The sequence below is a fragment of the Microtus oregoni genome, unplaced genomic scaffold (assembly GCF_018167655.1).
Source record: "Microtus oregoni isolate MIOR12 unplaced genomic scaffold, Mior012 000024F_ref0000369, whole genome shotgun sequence".
Lineage (NCBI taxonomy): Eukaryota > Metazoa > Chordata > Mammalia > Rodentia > Cricetidae > Microtus > Microtus oregoni.
The window spans coordinates 17,266,133-17,289,176 of record NW_024543083.1 but is presented as its reverse complement, the minus strand read 5'-3'; the positions used below and the strand labels follow the sequence as shown (position 1 = coordinate 17,289,176).

The 23,044-nt window shown below is 47.4% G+C and overlaps 1 protein-coding gene across 1 annotated transcript; it reads right to left on the bottom strand.

Moving 5' to 3' along the window:
- Positions 1-1,491: 1,491 nt before the first annotated feature.
- Pcid2 (PCI domain containing 2) lies at positions 1,492-22,945 on the bottom strand. The gene is made up of 14 exons (XM_041674009.1): positions 22,214-22,945; positions 18,069-18,158; positions 15,573-15,646; positions 14,437-14,502; positions 11,879-11,920; positions 10,536-10,590; positions 9,031-9,134; positions 7,351-7,426; positions 6,358-6,499; positions 4,259-4,359; positions 3,229-3,302; positions 2,982-3,107; positions 2,153-2,276; positions 1,492-1,880 (listed from the first exon to the last, which is right to left on the bottom strand). Exons 1-14 carry the CDS (start codon positions 22,247-22,249, stop codon positions 1,791-1,793), a joined length of 1,200 nt encoding a protein of 399 aa, XP_041529943.1. The 5' UTR covers positions 22,250-22,945; the 3' UTR covers positions 1,492-1,790.
- Between the last annotated feature and the right edge of the window lie 99 nt (positions 22,946-23,044).

Sequence of the window (23,044 nt, the reverse complement as noted above, 5' to 3'; positions counted from 1 at the left end):
ATTTGATTGTGTTGCTACTAAACTCAGAAAGAATGGAATTCAGGAAGCTCATAGGAATGTCAAAATTTGAATCATTGCAAGGATAACTATCAGAAGTTGGGGGTGCTTACGCACCCTGCTGAACAGCAGGGTCACTTTGCATGATAGCTCTGCATGAGGGCAGTGCCAGACCTGTACACAAAGGAGACAGCAAGGCAGGCTCAGCTCTGGTGGAGCTCACCCACACGCTGGGGCTGCACCACAAGTGCTGGGTAATTTTGCTGCTGCACGGGCATGCTGATAACACACCCTGATGATAGGGCCAGAAGAGGGCACTGGATTCCCTAGACCTGGTGGTCCAGATGGCTGTGAGGGGCCATGTGGGTGTGGGAACCAAACCCATGTCCTCTGACAGAGCAGTGATTGTTCTGACTGCTGAACTATTATATTATAGTTCAGCAGTTAGAACAATAGATATCCAAATATCCACCAGCCCCCAAATTCCACTTTTTGAGAGAAAAAGTTTACAAAGTTTTACTAAGTTAGTTGTGTGTTGACCATATACTACTTTGCATGGGGCCTTCTTTAAGTGATGTTAATGGTTGTTAAAATATCTGGTGATACTTCACTGGAGAAAACTGCTTTTTCCCTTGTAAGTAGGTTTCAGCTGAAGATAGATTCTTGGTTAGGAATGAGACTGGTGTGCTCTGTTTTGGAATCATATCTGACTTAACTATGGCCAAGTCTTGTGTGCTCTGCCAGGTTATGTATGAGTTAAGATGAATATCTATCTATACTATTCTGTCTAAAAGACACTGATGGATACCTTGCTCAGCCTAGATATAGTAGGGAGGGCCTTGGACCTTCTCCAAAGCAATGTGCTTTACCCTCTCTGAGGAGTGGATGGGGGATGGGGTGGGGTGGGGCATGTAGAAGGAATGGGAGGAGAGGAGGGAGTGGAAACTGGGACTGGTTATGTAAATTGAAAAAAAAAAGATAGTTTGTTTTCTTTTTAAAAAAGCTACAATAGGGGGGCTGGAGAAATGGCTCAGTGGTTAAGAGTACTGACTACTCTTCCAGAGGATCGGGGATCAATTCCCAGCACCCACATGGCAACTCACAACTGTCTGAAGATCCAGTTGCAGGGGATCTGACACCTTCACACCAATGCATATAAAATAAAGTTAAATAAATCATAAAAAATATTTAAAAAAAAAAGCTACAATAGATTGCTGATTCAAGGAGCAGACATGTCTCTCTCTGTCATGGAAAGTCTTCAGTCATTGTCTCCCATGGCCTATCACTCAGCAGAATGCAGACACTGCAGAGACCCCATCCCCATGGGGCTCCGGGGGCTGTGCAGAAGAGGAGGTAGGAAAACCATAGGAGACTGTGGGGATGGGTGACTCCAAATTCTGCTTTAAGCCTCAAGTTAATCAAGCATTTTGAGCTCACAAAATGCTCAGGTTTTGTGTATGAAAATAGACAAATCACATAACACACAATAAAAAATGTATTTTGTATAAATTTGGTTTACTTTTAAAAAAAAGAAAAGATAAAGCTACAAAATGTTACAAAGACAGCCTCCAGAAACAATACACAAACCCAAGCACAGCTGTCTGCTTCCTGGTAGTTCACAGCAGCAGCCAGGAGCAGGGGTGTTCGTCTACCCAGAGAAAGGATTCCAGGTCTTGGCAAAGCCAGCACGAGTTAGGACCATGGAGAACATGGCTAGGCACTTGTGCTGGCGACCACCTCGTGGGCTACAGACAGGTGCAGCAGGAGAGCCCTCCATCTGCGGGGTCTGGGCATCAGCACACCGTGGACAGTGGAGGGAAAGGGTTTTGCTTGCTGACAACCAGCTTCTGATGCTGATGGGAGATGTAGCCTTTAATGTGACCCTGAAACAGAAATCAGATCAGCCGACATCAAATATGCCAGGGGACACCACGATGATGAAAACCCCTCTCCCCTGGGGACGGCAGCTTAAGAAACAGATGGCAAAGAATACGAAATGTAGGTTATACTTCTCTCTCACACGGACCCCTGGGAGGCCCTTTGAATAGTATCTCCCGGGAAAACAGTTCCCTCAGAAACTGCCTACAAATAGAAGGTCTTGGATGACATCAGCGCCACACTAAAGGTTTGCTGAGAGTAGGAAAGACTCACGCACCATGTATATCAAGTTGGCCAGAATACACTGGACTTCATCAATGTCTACATCTTCCACATGCATGAATTTCAAGGCGACCAGAAAGGCATCTAGAGACAGCTGATGAGTTCTGAGTAGTAAATACCTACAGAGGAAGAGAAATTACCGTGATTAATAACAGGACTCAGTGCTTCAAGGACCAATGAGGAGCCCTGAGCAGTGATCAAGAAATGACATCATCTAGTGAACCCATGTTCACACATATTTTAAGTTCCCATTGATCAGATATATCCCAAAACACACCCCACAAACAACAGCAATTAAATACAATCGTATATAAGCTTTCTACTGTAAACAGCCACTATTTCTGATAGGTTGCCAACAGCTAACATGCTTAACTCCTGGACACACACAGCAGTGGGGAAGACAAGCCAGCAGCCAGAGAAGGAAAGAGAGCATCAGTTCCACAACTCAGACACGCACAAACTATCTGGCACCCCAAGCTAAAGGTGAGTCTTCTGCCAAGCTACATCATTACCCAGGCCTTCAGGGTCAGCTTCTGTCCCATGAGGGGCAGGATGCCGCCCCCACAGGTGGCATCAACTGCCCCAAGGGTTCTATTTACCAGACACCCCATTTTCTTTTTTGCTTGTGTGTGTGTGTGTATGCTGTCTGCACACTTGTCTCCCGCCTGCTGATACAGGGTCTCTATCGCAACTGTTTTACATCTCACATGCCAGGTGAGTTGGTCTGCAAGCCCAGCTTTCGCACGGATTCTGGGTTCCAACTCTGGTCCACAGGCTCTCAGAGCAGCACTCTGCCCACTGAGCGTCTCCCTGGGCACACTCACACTTTCTTGAAGAGGTTCCTGTACGTGATGATCTTCAGCTTCTCCAGGATGAGGAAGATGCCACAGCGGATGAAGAAAGTCTCGTGCTTTGCCAGCGCCTCATTGAGCAGCAGCAGATTGCCCTCGCTGGGCAAGGAGAAACACCACACGGGGCACAGCAAAGGCCCAGAAAGAAAGGTCAACATGGTTTCTGGTACACGTATGCAGTCTATTAGCCTCTTTAAAGCAATGCGGAGGATGGACCTACCTGACAGCCTTGGTCACTTCTGAGAACTGCATGAGGTGGTACTTCCTCAGGAGCTCAATGGTCGGCATGTGACCCTAGGACAAGTTAGATTTGCAGAACAGAAGAGTGGGAATTACAGGAGTTATGAGCTACCTGACAAGGATGCTGGGAACCGAACTCAGGTCCTCTACAAGAGTAGCAAGTGTTCTTAACCCCTGAGCCATCATTCCAGTCCCAGCATTTTGCTTTAACAGAGCTATGATCAGTAAATCTCTTATCAAGAAATTAACTTTAAACAAACAAACAAAAACATAGCAAACCAAACTTAAAAAGCTGAACAAGGATTTAACATCTTGGCTGGACCAGTTAGATGCTCAGCAGGTCAAGGCACTTGCCACCAATCTGATGACCTGAGTTCAATTCCCCACATAGCGGAAGGAGAGAATTAGTCCCGACAGCCATTCTCTGACCTCCATGAGTGCTGTGCCATGCACACTCATACAAAGAAACATGGAGCAGGAGACTAGAAGGAAGTGACTCTGACCAGGAAATAAGGAAGCCCGGATACCACAGTTCTGTGACTCAGTGGCTATAACCTTGATCTTGACCCTCTCGTGACCCTCTCAGTTACAGGTGGTAACTGAGGCGACAGGATAAGCACAGGATACATCTCTCAGAGGAGTTAGCTGAAAATGGTCAACTCAGCCTTCAGTGGAATGGGGAGCGGGGAAGGGACAACGCCACTACTTTCCCTTTATAAACAGCCATATGCCGCTCTATTCTCCCCTCTCCCCACCCTCTCTCCCCCACCTCATCACTATCCACTAGTCTTAGAGAAGAAAAAAGCAGCACTTTACTTTGATGCTACACCAGCTGACTAGTCTATCTACCTTACCTATGCGGCTTTCCCATTCAAGGATCAAAAAATGAACTTTGGGTGATATCCACCTGCAGTCCCATCAATCTGGGAAGTGGAGGCAGAGAGATCAGAGTTCAAGAAAAGTCTTGGCTGCATTAAGTTTGAAGACAACGTGAACTACCGATCACTCACGAGCAGCATCTTCACGGGCAGCAGGTAGATCAGGATCATCCTCTTGTTCTTCTGGCTGGAGCGATGGCAGTGCTCAAAGGCAAACGACAGGTACTCCTCCGCTGCAGAGAGCAGGCCCGCACGTCAGACCCAGTGCACAGCCTAGCGCACCTCACACCCATTCTACCACGGCCTCTGTGCAGAAGGCAACATTGCTTCCTTTCCCATGGCAGCAACAGCAGCCCAGCCTCATTCCTGGCACCAGTGCCTCTCCTCAAGTAAAACCCACAGCAAGATTAAAATTCAACGAGAATTAGTCTGGATATCCTTGGCCCGCCATGGTGCAATGGATGGATGGCCTACTTAACAAGAAACTCTGTGAATTAACTTCTGTTGAGGTTCTAATTTACTACAATCATTGCAAATCCTTGAGATTAGTGTTTACAGCTGGAAACCACAAATGCAATACCTTCAATAACACACTAATCAGGACTCAGAAGTGGAGAAAACATACCACATGAAGCATGGGAAGCTCCTTCCACCAAACGGTCATGTGCTTCAAACAAGATCTTCCTATTGGACTCTAAGTCTGTTCTATTTCATGTAGACAGTTTGAACCTAATAGGCTTAAGAATACAAGAAGCATTCTGCTTGCCAAGAGGCCCTACCCTCAGGCAGACTGTGGTAACACCCAGCATGGACCTCAAAAGATTTAACCCACTAAGGAGACCGTTAAGACAGTGAGCAGGAACAGCAGTGTCGGTAGACGGAGACAGGTGAGCCCTATCGAGCCAAGCTTGGTTGACAACTGGGGAAGAATTAGAAGGATGTCAGCAGATATGGCTGTCTCTCCTGCACTATTCATCCCCCTACTGTAAGAGAACAAAGATGCCCAGCAGCAGCACAGGCTCACCTCACAGGATCACCAGAGGCAGCTGGTCCTGAGACAGAGTCTGGGTCTGAGGACACCTACACCGAGAGCCACTTCTGCTCCCAAATAGTGCGGCTATGTCAAAGAAAACTTCCAATCTCACACTTGGAAGTAACTGTCACTGGGGCAGGACTGTGTCTTCCACCCCAAGCTGTCTTCCTAAGAACCCTGCAGAGGGAGGCACAGTCATCGACAAAGAAAGACCAAGCCCATGGTCTGCTCATCACTCCAGAGAACAAGTGTGACTTCTGCCACGGGGCCCTCAAGAAGTGTGGCATTTACTACCACTTGGGACAGTTAAGTCCCAAAGCCCTTGGGCACACAGGAAACATAACCAGACAGCCACTACATGGGGAGACTTCCTGCTGCCATTAGAGAGGGAGTCACTTTTCCCTAGTGCGGGTTGAACTGTAGCGCACCCCATATTCAAGAATATGTATGTGAGCAGTACGAAGTGGACTTGTCATGTTTGTGTGTGTTCTGTTTTGTTAAGAGCTCTTGCAGAGGACTCAGGTTTGGTTCCAATACCCAAATGAGGGCTCACAACCATCTGTAACTTCTGTTCAGAGAATCAGACGCCCTCTTCTGGCCCTGATGAGCAGTGCATGCACAAGGTACACTTACTACATACAAGCAGGCAAAACACTCAAACACATACAATAAATAAATCTTTAAAAAAAAGAAAGATAGGGAGTGGGTGAATGAACCTACCTAAAAGCCAGGCATGGAAGTGCACCTCGAATTTGAGGCAAGGCTAGGATACATACTAAATTCCAGGATAGCCTGGGCTACAGAGTGAGACCTGTCTCAAAAACCAAAGCAAGGGGAGTGGGGGACTGGAGGGAGGGCTCAGTGGTCTAAAGTGCTTCCTGCTTCTCCAGAGGATCCAAGTTCAGTTCCCAGCACCCACATGGGCACTCACAACTACCTGTAACTCCAGGTCCAGGGGATCCAACACCTTCTTCTGACGTCTGTGGGCACCTGTACAACACATATCATACATTCACACACTTGTGCACGAACATACGCATGCACAGGCACACACACAAACACATAGTCATTTTGGATTTGGTTTACACATACTTTTCACCTTAATAAATTCAGTTCTTACATTATCTGGCATCAACGTCATTCAAACTGGACAGGATGCATGTGTTATCTAAACACTGGAATAGAATTATCAACATACCTTGCTTGAAGTCACTGTCAAACATGGCCTTACGCCCAACATAGTATTTGTATGTGACCCTCTGTGCAGTACTATAGTCATCTTTCAAGTTTGAGCTGTCAATAGCTCTGATAAGAGGTTTACACAAGTGAAGTTTGTTGATCTATAATAAAGAAGAAACCATTTACAATAAAATACTCAAACAATATCAAGAGAACAGGCAGATGGAAGAACAGACATGAACTTCTGCTTTAGTTTCTTAACATGAATTTCAAAATCATCAAAACTTCTGTAGAGGAAATGACACTGCCTGGAATAGACAACACACACTCTAGAAGCTTGGCGCTCTGGGAGGGAATGCAGCTCTGAAGGGAGTCAGAGCCAAGGCCGAGGAAAAGCCTGCACTTAGGCCACACTGGCAAGGACAAACTAAATGTCCCGGGAAGTGAGAGACAGATTCTTAGACAATGAAGGATGACAGGCTGCCCTTTGCCTGCTGGATTTTATGAAGCAAAGCCTGATTCTTTTGCCCATCAATTTGTCTACACATCCTCTAGCTCCATTAAGTAGATATTACAACACAGGACAAAGGCTCCAGAGGGGACACCTAGACCCAGAGGTCAGCTACAGCACAGGGCCGGTCACTCAGTGTTCAGGGCCTCGGTCCCCACAGGGCTGGTCACTCAGTGTTCAGGGCCTGGGATCCCACAGGGCTGGTCACTCAGGGCCTTCCAGCTGGATTCCGAGAGCTATCCTGAGTCAGACCTTCAGTTCTTATTTGCTTCTGTAGCATAGGGTGGGCCCTGGTTCTAGAGAATGTTGGGCAGGTTTCTCCACTGAGCTCTAGTCCTTGTATTAAAACAGAGCCTTGGGAGGCACTGAATGACCACCAGCTATTGGGATTATTACCGTGGCTGTGGTCAGGATAATTTCCTAACACATGTCAGAAGGCAAGCTAAACAATTTATCTGGGCAGACAGGGAATAAAGCTACAAAAGTCCATGCAAAGCAAACCTTAAAGTAGATTTTAAACAGTTGGTTCACCAGGAACAGCATCCCCCACTTCTTAGAGTCCTCTATGCCAGCACGGCTACGGGAAGAGCAAAGAAACGTGATCAATCACAAAACAAACTGCCGGATAAATGACTATCTTGAGATAAAGCCTCCGCAGTTCAAGCCATAGTCACCAAAAGAGCACCATGAAAAGAAATGTGCCTAACAGGTCAAATTTTAAAATGGCCCACAATAGCTCATGGTAAATGCTCCTGAGAGAAAGAGCAGCTCTCCGGTCCTTCCTGTGCAGAGCCAGCTGCAGAGCCAGCCTCAGCCCTGACACACAATGGAGAAGACTGGAGCTGCCTTCAATTCTGGCACTGTTGTGGACATTGCTGCCATCAGTGACCCCTTCACTGACATCAACCACAGGTCTACACGTCCCAGCAAGTTCCAGGGCACAGTCAAGGCTGAGAACAGGAAACCTGTCATCAATGGGAAGGCCATACCCACCTCTCACTGTGAAGTCTACTGCTGTCTTCACTATGAGGAAAGCCGGGCCCACTAGCGAGTGAAGCCAAAAGGCTATCCTATCTGTCTCGTATGTTGATGCCCCATGACTGCAATGGGTGTGGACCATGACAAGCATGACAACTCACTCAGGTGTGTTAGCAACGTCTCCTCCACCTCCAGCTGCTTAGCCCCCATTGGTTGAGGTCATCCATGACAACTCTGGCATTGTGGAAGAACTCATGACCACAATCCATGCTATCACCACCACCCAGAAGACGGCAGACAGCCTCTGGGAAATTGGGGTGTAATGGCTGTGGAACTATCCAGATTATCAACTCCAGATTCACTGGTGCTGCCAAGACTGTGAGCAAGGTCCCCAAGAACAGAAGCGGATGTTCAATGACATGGCCTTCTGAGTTGCTACCCCCAGTTGTGTCTGTTGTGGATCTGACATGCCACCTGGAGAAAGGTGCCAAGTATACTGACATCAAGAAAGTGGTGAAGCAGGCAGGGGAAGGCCCACTAAAAGGTATCCTGGGCTACAGTGAGGACCAGGAGTCTCCTGTGACTTTGACAGTGATGCCCACTGTTCTACCACTGATGCTTGGGCTGGTGTTGCTCTTGCTGACAGCTTTGGGAAGCTCATTTCTTGGTGTTGCACTAGTTCTTGTATAACAACCAAAGTGGATGCAGCAGACGGTGATCACAGGGGAAGGCAGTGTATATGTCTGGTGCACTGAGTGTTTGGCTGTTTTTCAGAACATTAGCCTGGAGTTCACAGGGAAATCCTGTCCCGAAAAATAAAACATAAACAAAATCTAATAAAACCCAACAACTCAAGAACGCAGAGGCTCAATGAAGCTTCTACAGGAGACTGAAACCCTCACTAGATACAAGAGCAATCTCAGCGACAAGAGAAAAGCTCAGAGTACTCCCACAGAGCAAGGACAAGGCGTCAGCCTGTCAGAACCACTGAAGACAGCGTGAGAAAGCCAGGCTACATGGCCACCTGGCACAGAGGCCTTCAGGAAGTAAGTGCAGAGTTCTGGTCAGAAAAACAGCACAAGGACAGAGCGCAGGGAGGGCTCTTCAGGACAGATCAGCACACGCTGCAGAAGTCGTGTCTGGGTGGTGAGCACACGAGGCCCTTTCTCGCTCCTTGTAGAACAGCCTCCGCCCCTCACTTACGTGTCGCTGGCGCAGACGCGGAAGCAGCTCATAAGCAGCTCGGCGGCTTTTTCCAGCATGTCCCCAACTTTACTCTTCCCTTTCTTCACCAACTGCTGATCTGCCTAACAATGGAAAAGTAATTATCTTTTTAAAGTAAACAAAGGCAAAATGAAGAATCCAAGTTACCAATAATCTGGAAGATTCGCCAGTGCTCCTAGCCTGAGTTACCTCCACAGACCCCCTCATACTGCTGTTTACAAACTGAGAAAGTCTGTCTATATAGACCACATCCATCCTCAAGTCCAGGACACCAGCTCCAGTTTGGCTGGTTGGTCTTTGTCAACCTGACACAAACCTAACACAGCTGGGAAGAGGGAATCATGATTGACAAAATGCCAATGGTCCAGTCTGTGAGGCATTTTCTTAGTGATCGATGGGGAAGGCCCAGCCCACTGTAGGCAGTGCCGCACCTGGGCTCATGGTCCTGGGTGCTGTAAGAAAGCAGGCTGAGCAAGTCATGAGGACAAAGCCAGGGAATATCACCCTTCTATGGGCTCTGCTTCAGTTCCTGCCCTGACTTCCTTTGATGATGGACCATGATTAGGGTGGTTTTGATGATGGTGTTACCACAGCAACAAACAACAAACCAGGACACCAGCCTTGATCTGCTTTGCACAATACTGAGAAGCTTCCTTTCGACTTAGTCTCTGACCTTTCCTCCTGCGCACAGCAGTCGGGCCCTGAACAAAACCTGCCATGGCAGAAGACTCTTTGTGATCAGCCCTCTGGGGTATTGTGTTATAGACAGGTCTCTGTTGGTTTCCCTGTGTTAGTGGGAGAGCAGAGACCCCAACTCTTTGCTGGCAACAGGGTTGGGGCTCGGGCCCTCCACTGCTACTGCAGACTTGTTTGTGCAGCACTCAACAGATGGTCTGTCAGAAAGCACTGCCTTGCGGGCAAACCCTCTGCCTCCTAAGGTTGCATCACTCCATGCGGTATGTCGTGCTTTCCTTGTCCAGCTCTTCATCAGGACAGACAAGAAGCCCAATCCTTCTCTCCTTGTCACAGAGCTATGTCAACTATAATGAGCCGCTGGTCTAGAACCAGAAATAGTTTTTGCTATAAAAAGGGTCTAAGCCCCTAAGATGCTTCTGTGGCTCCAAGCTGAAGTACACTCCTTCTCTGCAAACCCAGGATCTGAACTCCTCAGCCACTTCCTATACCTACATCAAGCTACGAGTCTTCAGCCCAGGCCACATCTTAGAAGCAGAGGACAGAAAAATGCTCCAGAACCATTCACCTCAACACCACAATGGCTTGCCATTTCCCTCTGCACACAGAGGCTCTGTCTGCATGGACCAGAAGACAACCAAGCACGCTGCCTCCTGGTCTTCCCCTCCCAGCACCAGACACATTCCACTTTATTCATCCCTCAAAGCTTCAGGAAACAAGACATGGAAATTAAGCAGTAGTCACCCAGCAGATTTAAATTTGAAATAACAGGCACAGGAAATTGAACTTACATTATTGGCAAATATCCGAAGGTCAAGTGCTACTGCATACATGACAGGCAGAGCCCTAAGGGTAAAAGGCAAGTATGTTGGAAAAGCTAAAAGGTCCAACACCCTACCACTGACACCCAAGGTACTACCCAGAACCAGGTCCACACCCTCTAACTCAGATGGTGGCTTTGTTCTACTCTGTCACACGGCAACCTTAGACCTCCTGGCCAAATGCTTGCCTCTTACTCCATACCACGATCCCAACCCCACTCAAGAACCTAGACCCGGGTCAAGCTGGGAGCTCCCAGAACTCTGTCCTTCCCTAATCCTCACCACCAGCAAACAGCTCCAAGCAGGAGCCAGAATGTAAATTCACACAATCATCAAATGTGTAAGCCAAGTCTTCACTTGGAACTGAAAAAGTGCAGCTGGTTGGTGGTGGTGCATGCCTTTAATCCCAGCACTGAGGATGGCGGATCTCTGAGCTTGAGGCCAGCATACAGAGCAAGTTCCAAGACAGTCAGGGTTACACCAAGAAACTGTCTCCCCCACTCCCAAAAAAAAAAAAAAAGGAAAGAAAGAAAGAGAAAAGCAGAAAAAGTGCATCCGATATAAAGACGCACATTTGGAGGTTGAGACAGGAGAATGGAAACTGCCAGGCCGGCCTAAAGTACAAAGGAAGACCCTGCTTCAAAGTGCTCCCGTAACTGCCCCTCAAAAACTGGGGCTATGGATGTAGCTCAGTAAGTAGAGCACTTGCCTCGCACGCACAAGGCCTGGGTTCGATCCCCAGCACCGTATGAATGGTGCAGTGGCACACGCCTGCAGTGCCAGCATCAAAGCAATGGGGTTAAGTCCAGTCATCCTCGGCTATAGTGAGGGCGAGACTAACCTAAGGCAGAAGAGACCCTGTCTCAAAAATAGCTTAAAACGATGTAGGAATATAACTAAGTGGCAGAATGCTTGCTAGCACACATAAGGACCTAGTTCAAGCCCAGCACTGAAGAAAACAACTATTGAAGGAAAGGGCTGGGTTGGCTGTCTGTGAAAGGGCTCTAGCTACTATAGTGTAAACAAAATTTAAACATTTTCCTAGTTTGCTAATAAATCTTAAAATTAGTTTTCAAGAAATTTAAAATAATCCAAAGGAACTATAGTGTGCATTTAACCAACGTTTAAAACCAGAAGTAAAAAATTGGCAAATGAAGGGAAAAATAGTACTTAAATGTTTCTGTAACAGAATTACTGAAGTAGCACTTTCGACAAAAACATTGTACATAACCTGTCTGCTTGGCCATTCCCGTCTAACCCCAGCCCACACCGACATCATTTACTAATCTCTGGCTACTTCTGTTCATGCTTACCAGTTTTCTTCTTTGTGAGCCTGGAATGCCCGCAGGAATGACGTACTGTATTAAGGATGACATGACAAGTAAAACTGAAGAACACTGCACTCAGTAAGAAACAGACTAGGGGTAAAGCGTGTTCTTTAAATGACTATGGCCGGGCGGTGGTGACACACGCCTTTAATCCCAGCACTCGGGAGGCAGAGGCAGGCGGATCTCTGTGAGTTCGAGACCAGCCTGGTCTACAAGAGCTAGTGCCAGGACAGGCTTCAAAGCTACAGAGAAACCCTGTCTTGAAAAAACTAAAAAAAAAAAAAAAAAAAAAAAAAAAAAAAAGATGACTATGTCACAACAGCAGGAAAATCCTGAAGGCAGAAAACACTACAATATCCATGCATTGGCAGCAATGCATTCACTTCAGACAGACCTCTGAAACAAGCTTTATTATAAGGTTGCTCATATAGACCAGGCATTGTGGAACTCCTTTGATGCTAGCACTTGGGAGAAGAAAGTTTCAGGCCAGCCTCCATGGTTAGACCCTGCTCACCTCCGCCAAAAAAAAAAAAAAAAGAAAGAAAAAAAAATTGTGTGTATATGTACATGCATGCGTGTGTGGGTGTGTGTAAGTCTGTGTGCATATGTGTGCAGTGGTTAGATGTCAACTATAGGCGACATTCCTCAGGCTGGCCCCCTTCTTCCTTGAGAGAGACTCTCACTCATCAATTAGACTAGCTAGTGAGCCCCAGGGATCTGTCTGTCTCCAGGCCCACAAAGATGAGATTACAAGCACACACCACCACTCCCACTTTTTTGTGGGTGCTGGGGATCCCACTCAAGTTTCCATACCTACAGGGCAAGCACATTAAAAACTAAGCCATGTCCGCAAACCATTATAAGTCTTCTCTTTTCCATTTGTACTTAGGTGTTTCCCTGAGTTCACAGATCATAAGCTACATTTAAGTCCTCAAGAATCTATAGCATAAGGTTTATTTCACCAACACTAAAATTCTTAAATTCTAGGGAAATTTGGCTAGTAGCATTCTCTTGTCTGTATATTTAACCACAGCAGTTTTCAAAAGCAAACTAAAATCCAGAGATCTACAAATCCTCAGCCTGCTCACTGATATGAATCACTACAGAAGCTGATGTTTAATAAGACTCTTCACTGAGCACATGAAACACGGGCAATGCATGTATCTGAGTCCACGTCTCTCCATCTTAGGCTGAGTTACGGGCCTCTAAGACTTAACCAGTTCTTGTAGGCACACTTAAAAAATATCCTGCTCTTAATCAAGTCTTTAGGTTAGTATGCACAATAACGTGTAGGTTTCACTATGGCATCTTCATACATACATGGTATTGCCAAAACATTATTATTGGCTGGACATGGCAGTGCATGTTTTTAATCTCAGTACGTGGGAGGCAGAAAGAGGTGGATCTCTGTGAGTTCAAAGGCCAGCCTGGTTTACACAGTGAGTTTCCAGGCCAGCCAGAGCTACAGTCTCAAAACAAAATGAAAACATTATTCTTGAAGCTAGGGGTGACTCGGGGGAAGAGTGCTTCTGCTGCAAGCATGAGAACTGGGGTCAATATCCCAAGCAACCACACGGAAAGCCGGAAACAGCTATGCGTGCCCATAACCAAGGAGAGCCTAAAAGCATGCTAGCCAGTTAGCTTGTCAACATCAAGCTTCAAGTTCAGGGAGAGACCCTGTCTCAGTGAGGCAGACTGAGAGAAGACTTGACATGCTCCTCTGGCTTCTGACCTCACATGTGCATGCACAGACACCTGCAAGCTCGTGTGCACACACGCCACACACAAGCACCAACTGAGTTCTTCTCAGCCACGTTAAATAAAGCCCACCCTCCATGTATACTGATGACATTAGTGTAGAAGAGAACTGTCTGTGAAATCATGGAGACCAGGGGGAGGGGCAGGAAAGAAAGGGCAAGTGTGGTAGTCTGAATGCAATTGCCTGCCATAATCGCATAGGAAGCGGCACTATTGGGAGGTGTGGTCTTGTTGAAGGAAGTGTGTCACTGTGGGGGCGGGCTTTGAGGTTTCCTTTGTTCAAGACATTGTCCAGTGTCTGAGACACTTCCCATTTGCCTTCTGATCATGATGTAGCCAGCACCACACCTGCCTGCCCACTGCCATGATGATAAAGAACTAAACCTCTGAAACTGTAAGCCACCAATTAAATGTTTTTCTTTATAAGAGTTGCCGTGGTCCTGGTGTCTCTTCACAGCAATAGAAACCCTAAAAAATGGGATAGTGGAATAGGAGGAAATGTCCTCAAAGTAAATATGTTTGCATTAAAAATAACCTCATGTAACCTTATATAATAGAAATAAATAAAATCCAATATGTTAACCAGTGTATTTCCTTACTAGATAAGCAACTGGGTGAGTCATAAAAGCCAGACTATACTTAGACACCCAAGCAAAAACAGTTAAAATGAGTTTCTCTTCCAAAATATTGTAGTTCCTTTTTAGTTGAAGGTTTGAACTGGTCCAGTGTTTCAAGACTGTGAGCCTCAGTGACCCACTGCTAGTAACGCGCGGGGTAAAGGATATTGGACTATCACGGTCTGGCACTTGTAGGCTTCTATGAAGTCGTGATTCCCCACAGCGTAGGTACACCTGGAAAAGACATCAGAGGCTGAAGAACAGGTGCATAGTAGCCCAGAGCACATTCTACCACACACCTCAGTCACTCTCTACTGCTCCTGGAAGGCATTTCTGCTTGGCAGAGAACCACAGATGGAGGGAACACAGACGACCATTTGAATGACAGCAGTCGGTATGAGGGGAAATCACACAAAGCTCTGACACTGTCTGCTGAGTCCCAGAACAGGAAATAGTTCAGCTGTTCTAAGTAAGGGACCAGCGACAAGTGTGACTGACGCTGCATGCCTGGTGCTCCACACTGTCGGTGGGCCTCCAAAGACATTCCGTCCAGGTTCCGGCTGGCAGCTAGAGCCAGCTCATCACCAAATCCGGAACCACACCGTGGAGAGCACATTGCTAGGAAAGCAGAGGTGCACTTTTTTTTTTTTTAATTTTATTTTTGGTTTTTCAAGACAGGGTTTCTCTGTAGCTTTGGAGCCTGTCCTGGAACTAGCTCTTATAGACCAGGCTGGTTCAAACTCACAGAGCTCCGCCTGCCTCTGCCCCCTGAGTGCTGAGATTAAAGGAGTACGCCACCACTGCCCAGTGAGGTGCATCTATTGTTGCAAGGAATATAACAACACCACAACTCTTCCAAAGGCCTGGCCCAGCTTGCTTGGAAATACAACAGGCATGCAGTCAGAGGACAGTCCTGCACACAGGGCTTTAGGATCTAAAGTTCTGTCTAAACCGCCTGACACGCTGCAGTGAAAGCAGCCGACATATTGTGTAAATAAAGAGAAGTTTCTGTTTGTTTTGCTTAACTCAGATTTTTTCCCTACAAAGCAAAGATAGTAAAAACCACATTATTTCCATGAGAAAAGCAAGGCCTCCGGTAGGCACTGCAGCTGACTAACAAAAGACAGCCCAGCCAGCAGACACACCAAGGGTGATACAGAGGCATAGGACACACTTGTCCACTTTTCCAAGTTAATTATTCACTGCTCAAGGCAAATAATGATGCACGGAAGAATCTGAGTGGTCCAGTGGCGTGTTACAGGCACACAGCTGTGAGCCTGGCTTTCCTGCTGCCGACGGGTTACCTTAAGTGAGCTGCAAACATTTCGTCATACGGGGGCTCCAGAACTTGCTGGCATTTCTCTTCCGGAGAGGCCATCTAGTCCATAGGAGAAAGGTAAAGTTAGTGGTATGAAAGGCAGCAGTATACACAAAGAACTTTAGATGATCACTTTCAGAACTTCACAGCCTCAAGAAATACTTCAGTCAGGCACATCTACGGGGAGGGCTCATTGCTCTCCCAATATCTGTATTTCAAAAAAAACCAAGAAGCCCAAGAATAAAATTCAGTTGTTCGCTGCAGGCTACAAAACATGCTAGGCACTTTCAGACATACTTATTTTTATTTTATTTGGTGTGTATAGGCGCCTGATGTGGGCCTGTGTGGGCCCATATATGCCATGGCACACATACAGGTCACAGGAAGACTTCCCATCACTGGGCTCTGGGAGGAAACTCAGGGCACCACACTTGCTCAGCACATGGCCAGCTCATGGGCTCTCGTAACAGCTAGTCAGTCAGCCAAAAAGGCCTTCAATAAAACAGGAGTACAGTTCCAACTGTAAATAAGGCCAACAAGTTAGTGACCACGCCATGTGAAGAGTTACTACACAACTTCCTGAGGGAACAGGTGTCCTGGGCTAGGGGCTCACATGGTGAAATCCAGACAATTTGAGCACACCTAGGCAGATGAATTTTACATGTCACCTGGACTGCCCAAGTACCCAGAATGAATATGACCTCTGCGTGCCTGGAGGATGTTTCTACAAGAAACAGGTCCAGAACTGGTGACTCCCCTGTCCAGCAGGATGGACACCTACCAACCTGATGAAGTGCTGAAGAGTACCAAAAAACACAAAAAACAAAAACAAACAAAAAAACAAAACCATACACTCTTCTGGCTCCTGACTGCCTCCTGAGTTGAGACACTGTGACATCTCAGGCAGAGCTTGGGTTTACCCATAGGCCTCTAGCTGAAGATGGCAGGTCATGCAAGGGCCTTCTCGGCCTTTATAACCACATGACCCAACTTCCTACTGAATCAATCTCTCTTTCTCGGTGTGTAAATGTATTGTGTACGTACAGATGTATTTTCTATCTGTTGTTTTTCAGACTAATAGTAAACGAGAGCAAGATGAATGACAGGCATCCTCACAGGTGTAATAAACACGTACACACTTAGAGTAAAGGTGGGAAGGAAAAGTGCTGGCGTCAGGAAACCACCATGCTGAGCCTGAGAGCTTAGCTCCATGCCCAGGACCCACATGTAGAAGGGAAGAACCAACTCCCATAAATTGTTCTCTGACCTTCACACACACCACGGTACATGCATGCCCAAATACATACATACAAAAATAAGTAAGTTTAAGATTTAACTAAAACAAAACAACAACGACAAGAAAACCCAGAAAGAAACAAAATTATCATTTCAGTTTCTCATGAAAAAAAAAATTACTTGGATGTTAGCTGCTAGCATGGACCTATCAGGTGGAAGGTTAGTACAGCGCTGTCCAGACAGACAGACCTACTTGTCACACACACAAGCCCCTGCTGCCTCAGAAGAATGGCAGCAAGTACAGAGCGTTCTCTTACTGTGCTGTGGTCAAGTGGGCTGGGCTCTCTACAAGTCCCTGGACTTACTTCTTAGGACAACAGCTCTTAATGCTATTCATCAGAACCACACAGGACACCCTGAGGATGGACTACCTTGATTAGGATGCTGGGTCTAGTCACTGTTTTCCTCCCAAAGAGCTCTGCTCCCACAGGAACATACTTTAATATCATAAAGGGCATCGGTACAGAAATAGAACTCTATAAAATATCCACTCAGTCTACAGGAAACACTGTCTACACAATACGTAAACTCCAAATGGAAAATGCTCATATTCTCAGAGCAGGGCTGACAAATGTGTTCCGTGAAAGGCTTTGCCAACCCTCTGCAGGCTCAGTCACCTGCGCCATTGTGGCAGGGAGGCCACCAACACAACACTTAACCAGCATACAGCTCTAGCCTCTGGGAGGGATCTTGATTCCAAATGGGAACTTGGTGGGATTGCTTGCTGGCTCTAGTCTCCAGGGCAGTTGGATATGGACAAGGTCTAAGTTCTATGGCCTCTTCCCTAGTGACACTGATAATGTTACTGACTTTAACCCTAATCTACACGGGGATCAAATATAGGAGTACGAGGTACAGTGCTCAGTAAGTAAAATGGGATTACAGTAATCATAAAGAAATTTGAAATTTTCACATGAGAGTGGTAATATTTGTTTCCTTTTACTTAAACGTCCATGGAAAACTAACTGCCTCACATCTCTCTCATAGCCCTTCCTGACTGAGAGCCAGCCTCCCTCACCTCTCTCTAGACACCATGGGCTTGTTTACCACCTACCTGGAGCCATGGGTTCGCAGCCAGCCTCACCTCTCTCTAGACACCATGGGCTTGTCTATCACCTACCTGGAGCTGTAGGTTCACAGCCTCCCTCACCTCTCTCTAGACACCATGGGCTTGTCTATCACCTACCTGGAGCCGTGGGTTTGCAACATGAGGGTGCTTGAAAGACACCAGCTCTGCACAGGACGCTCCATCTCTGGTATCAATGGCCTCATACACCTGAAACAAGTTGAAGGGGAAACCTGAGCAGGCAGGCAAGCATCCACTCTCAGAGGATCTGAGCAATGCATTGCATACCACAGAAGCTGTTCCCTCCTTCTGGAAAGAGGCCAGAATAATCAAAATGTAAAGGAATTAAAAAAAAACAAACTTCATTTCAAAATGGAGTCTTCTTAGAACAAGAGGAAGGCCAGAGTTCCAGAGAGGCCCCTCTAAAGGTCTCAAGGACACTGGCCTTCTATGAGGCACAAAGATGAAGACGTGTCCTTTCATCATCCTTCCCACTGGAACCCTCATAAAGAGCCTCGTAAGGAGCCTTGTCCTAGTCAGTACCAATGATGGTGGCTACTTGTCACACTTGAACATGACTCTCAGGTCTCCAAGGCCTCCAGAGTTCTTTCCACAGGAGATCTACGGGTAGTTGAAGCTTCAGAACTGGAGCACACATCATGAAACAGAAGCACACTCCTGATGGCTGTAGGTGCTAGGAGCACAGTGGTCCCCGGGGTCCAGGTATCAGGTCCATGTAATGAACAGTGTAGATGTCGGGCAGGGAGCAGTCCTCTAGGGCTGTTCACATCCCAGTAACCTCCTTTGTAGTGACATTGGAGATGGAGAAGAAGTCACCTAAGCTGTGTCTAAAACCTCAAGTACAACTTCACTAGCACCTGGCTCAACTCTACAGGATCCTGCACTCAGGCCCAGACTCAATATAAGAGTGTCCTGTCGGAGTCCTGCCTCAGTAACAACATAAGGAAGTTAGGGGTGGGTAAGAAAGGAAGGAGCTGGGGACGAAGCTCAGGGGAGAGGTATTTGCCAGCATATGCAAGTCCCGGGTTTAGTCCCCAGTGTTATTTTTGGGGGTCTGGCCACTCCATGGATATTTCATCCCTGGCCCCCATCCACCTACCATAAGTGCTTTACCAGTGCTAACACAAACACTGCATCCTTTTAGGTTAGACACCACTGGATCATGAACTCACACTCTAAGCAAGCGCCTATGTACAGTGCCCTCAGCTGGCACATCGAGGAGTTTGCTTCAGGCATCTCAGGAGACATCTCCCCTGACCAGGTCTTCTCAGGTCCTCCACAGCAGTCCACAGGGGGTACCATCTGCCCTTAAAACCCACAATTCCTTAAAACAGCACACATTAAACAAAAAAATTATACCCACTCCTTCTATTCGCTGAAATCATAGAGTAACAAGCAGAGCTGGCACCAGGCGTCTTTTCTAAGTTCCACTCCTCACCGACAGGAAGCAAACCTCCTTGGAGAAAGGGTTGACTCCTGAGCTGGGACAGGAGAGCTTAGGTGAGCTTGGAAAACATGTGGCCCCCAAAAAGCCCAAGAAGGGACAGGGTTAGGTTCAAAAGCCACAGAAACCAGTAGAAGCAGCTCATGGAAATTTTGAGCTTCAAAAAGATTAACAATGATGACAATATATTAAAAATAATCCCTAACGTATGCTGGGTGTGGCAGCACATGGGAGGCAGAGAGAGGAAAATCTCTGTGTTCAAGAACAGCCGGGTCTACACAGTGAGTACCAGAACAGCTAGGACTATATAGAGATACATACATACATACATTACATATAAATCCATATGGTTTTTAAAGAAAGAGCATAAGAAAAATTTTTTTAATATTTATCTTTTAAAGATTATTTATTTTAGCTGGGCAGTTGCGGCACACACTTTAATCCCAGTATTCAGGAGGTAGAGGCAGGCAAATTTCTGAGTTTAAAGCCATCCTAGTTTACAGAGAGAGTTCCAGGGCAGCCAGAGCTGCACAAAGAAAGCCTGTCTTGAAAAAACCAACAATAAAAAAGATTATTTTATGAGCTGCCATATGGGTGCTGGAAATCACACCTAGGCCCGCAAGAGCAGCAAGTGTTCTTAACCACTGAGCCATCTCTCCAGCCCAGAAATTATTTCTTAACTGAAACTAATTGCAGACACACATACAAAGAGCACTGGGATGTGACACAATGATAAGCACTTTCCCAGATGCATAAGTCCCTAAGATCAGTCCTACATAAAAAACAAACCAGTCCAGAAAGGAGAACAGGAAATCATATTCTGGCCAACTGAGAGAGTACCTGGCTTAGGAAAGGGCTGTCAGTGAGGACAAACCACCTCTACAAAAGTGTGTGGAGGACAGGAAGCTCACGGAAGCACATTAGCCAGAGTAAGAACATATGACATGCAGTGTGGACCTGCTCTTCTGGAGGTCCTGAATTCAACTCTCACAGCCATCCATAATGAGATCTGGTGCCCTCTTCTGGCCTGCAGATAGAACACTGTACACATATAAATAAATAAATCTTAAAGAAGAAGAATACAGCATGGGTGCACTCCAGATCCAAAAGAACAATTCCTAAGGAACAATTTGCAGGAGAGTAGAAAATTAAATAAGAGTTCTATATTAGAAAATTTGTATACCACTGGGCATGGCGGCACACACCTTTAATCCCAGCACTCAGGTGGAAGAAGCAGGCGGATCTCTGTGAGTTCAAGGCCAGCTTAGTCTACAAGAGTTAGCTCCAAGACAGGTTCCAAAGCTACAGGGAAACTCTGTCTAAAAAAAAAAAGAAAAGAAAAGAAAAGAAAAGAAAAGAAAAGAAGAGGAGAGGAGGGGGCTGGAGAGATGGCTCAGAGGTTAAGAGCATTGCCTGCTCTTCCAAAGGTCCTGAGTTCAATTCCCAGCAACCACATGGTGGCTCACAACCATCTGTAATGGGGTCTGGTGCCCTCTTCTGGCCTGCAGGCATACACACAGACAGAATATTGTATACATAATAAATAAATAAAATAAACATTTAAAAAAAAAGAAAAGGAGAGGAGAGGAGAGGAGAGGAGAGGAAAGGAAAGAAAAACAAAACATGCATTGATGGTAAGTCTCTCAGGCTACTAAATATATTGTAGTTATAGGGAATATCCTTGTTCTTGATGCCTGTAGTTGTGGGCCCTGGCTTAGAGGTGTTTTATACTTGCTAACCTTGGAAAATGGAGTAAAATTTCCTTCTGGTTTGACCCTGGACAAAGTAGACCTTCTTATTTCTTGTTGTAAGGGGTAGATTCCTCAAGCTCGGCGTTTCTCTCTGAAGTGCAGACACTCCTGCCACTGTAATACCCCTAAGGAACTGGGGCATCTAGGAACCAGCACAAGCATGCTGATGGATGCCATTCCCTATGATTAAGAAAAAACAACCTTGACAGGTAGTGCTGGCGCACGCCTTTAATCCAACACTCAGGAGGCAGAGGCAGGTGGATCTCTGTGAGTTCGAGGCCAGCCTGGTCTACAGAATGAGTTCCATGACAGCCAGAGCTTCTATACAGAGAAACCCTGTCTCAGAGAAAAAAAGAGAAAGAAAAGGGCCATTTGGGAGGTATGGCATGCTGTGACTGACAACCAGGAGACAGCTACAGGTGACACCAGCAACTTCCACAATTAACCAGTTCTCTTCCCTTTTGAGCATATCGGCTCAAATTGCAGTATTTGTTCCCAAGCGTCCCTAGGGTTCTAGCTAATGAGATATTTGAAACAGAAAAACAGAGGCCTTGATAATGGAGCTAAGTGCAAAACTAAGACTCATAAACATCCATGAGCAGCAGTGTCATGAGCTGAGACGTCCATCAGACTTCCCCACTTGGCTGTCCCTTGTACCAGGCGTGTTGAATAGTGGGATCAAACCTCTCTGTCCTAGGTTTGTGCAGAAAGCGCAAACTCAACCCTCAGCCCAGCTGTGCCATTCGGGTCTTGAGTGACACCTCTCTTAAGACACAATGTGCTTCATGCAGACAGTGCTACACCGACAACCGCTTTTACAAGTGGCCCCGATTTTGCTACCTTCACCTGGAAGCCTCCTCTGTCCCAGATCCAGCGGGAAGCACTTACAGCTTGAGCAAGGCCTGCGGCCGGTCGCAAGCAACAGACTCTCCTCGCCTCAAAGGCTGCCACAGACACCACCACCACCCCCACCAGCCCTCAGTCTGGTCCGACCCTGCCTCTGGACCCATCCCCGTGGCCAGGAAGCGAGGATCCCAGGCGAAACCCACCTGCTGGAGGTACTGATTAATGGTGATGTGCGCCATAACAGCATCCGCGGGCGTTAAGTACCTCACTTCCGGCGCAGGTCCGTCTCCGTTCCTTGTCCCCACGCTGTATTTCCTGCACGTGGGTTCCAGAACCGGTGGTGCCAGCTGAGAGGAGCTGTCAGTGCCCGGGGTGCGGTCACTTTAGGGCGGCTCAGCTCCGGCAGGGGCGCGCGCGAGGACGGAGGACTGACGTGGAGGAGTCCCAACCGACTTGGGAACGTGTCCCCGCTCACGTCTTATGTCCTAGTGACTCCCCGTACCCCTCACCCCTGCCTGGATGAGGGTAACCCAAGCCTCGATCCTCACTGTGCAGAGATGCTCCTGGCTCTCACACCCTCAAGCACACGGAAAGTCCGGACCCCACTCGGGAACACGTCCCCGCGCACTCCTAGCCCTCTCTGGCGATGTCCCCGAGTCCTCCCGCACCCCTCACTGGGCCACCCCAGAGCAGTGGGTGTGGAGTAGCCCGCTCCCCAGCCCTCGGCGTGCGGCGTCACGGAGCATTCCTGAGCCCTAGGTATGGCGTTGCCCCAGAGGCAAGGGGATGATGGAGTGCTCGTCCCCAGCCCTAGACGTGACGTTCAACAGCAAGCTCCCGGGCACCCGGTGCGGGGTGTTACGGCGCCCTCTCGTGAGCATTCGTCGTAGAACGTCCGCGGGCCCCGAACCCTCCCTGCGCGGCCGCCGACTCCGGAGCCCTCGCTGGGCGGAGTCCGCGCGCCCGAGCTGGCTCGTTCCGGTGCGCGCCGCGGCGGTTGGGCCTCGGGCGCGCGCGCGACCGGGATCCCGAGC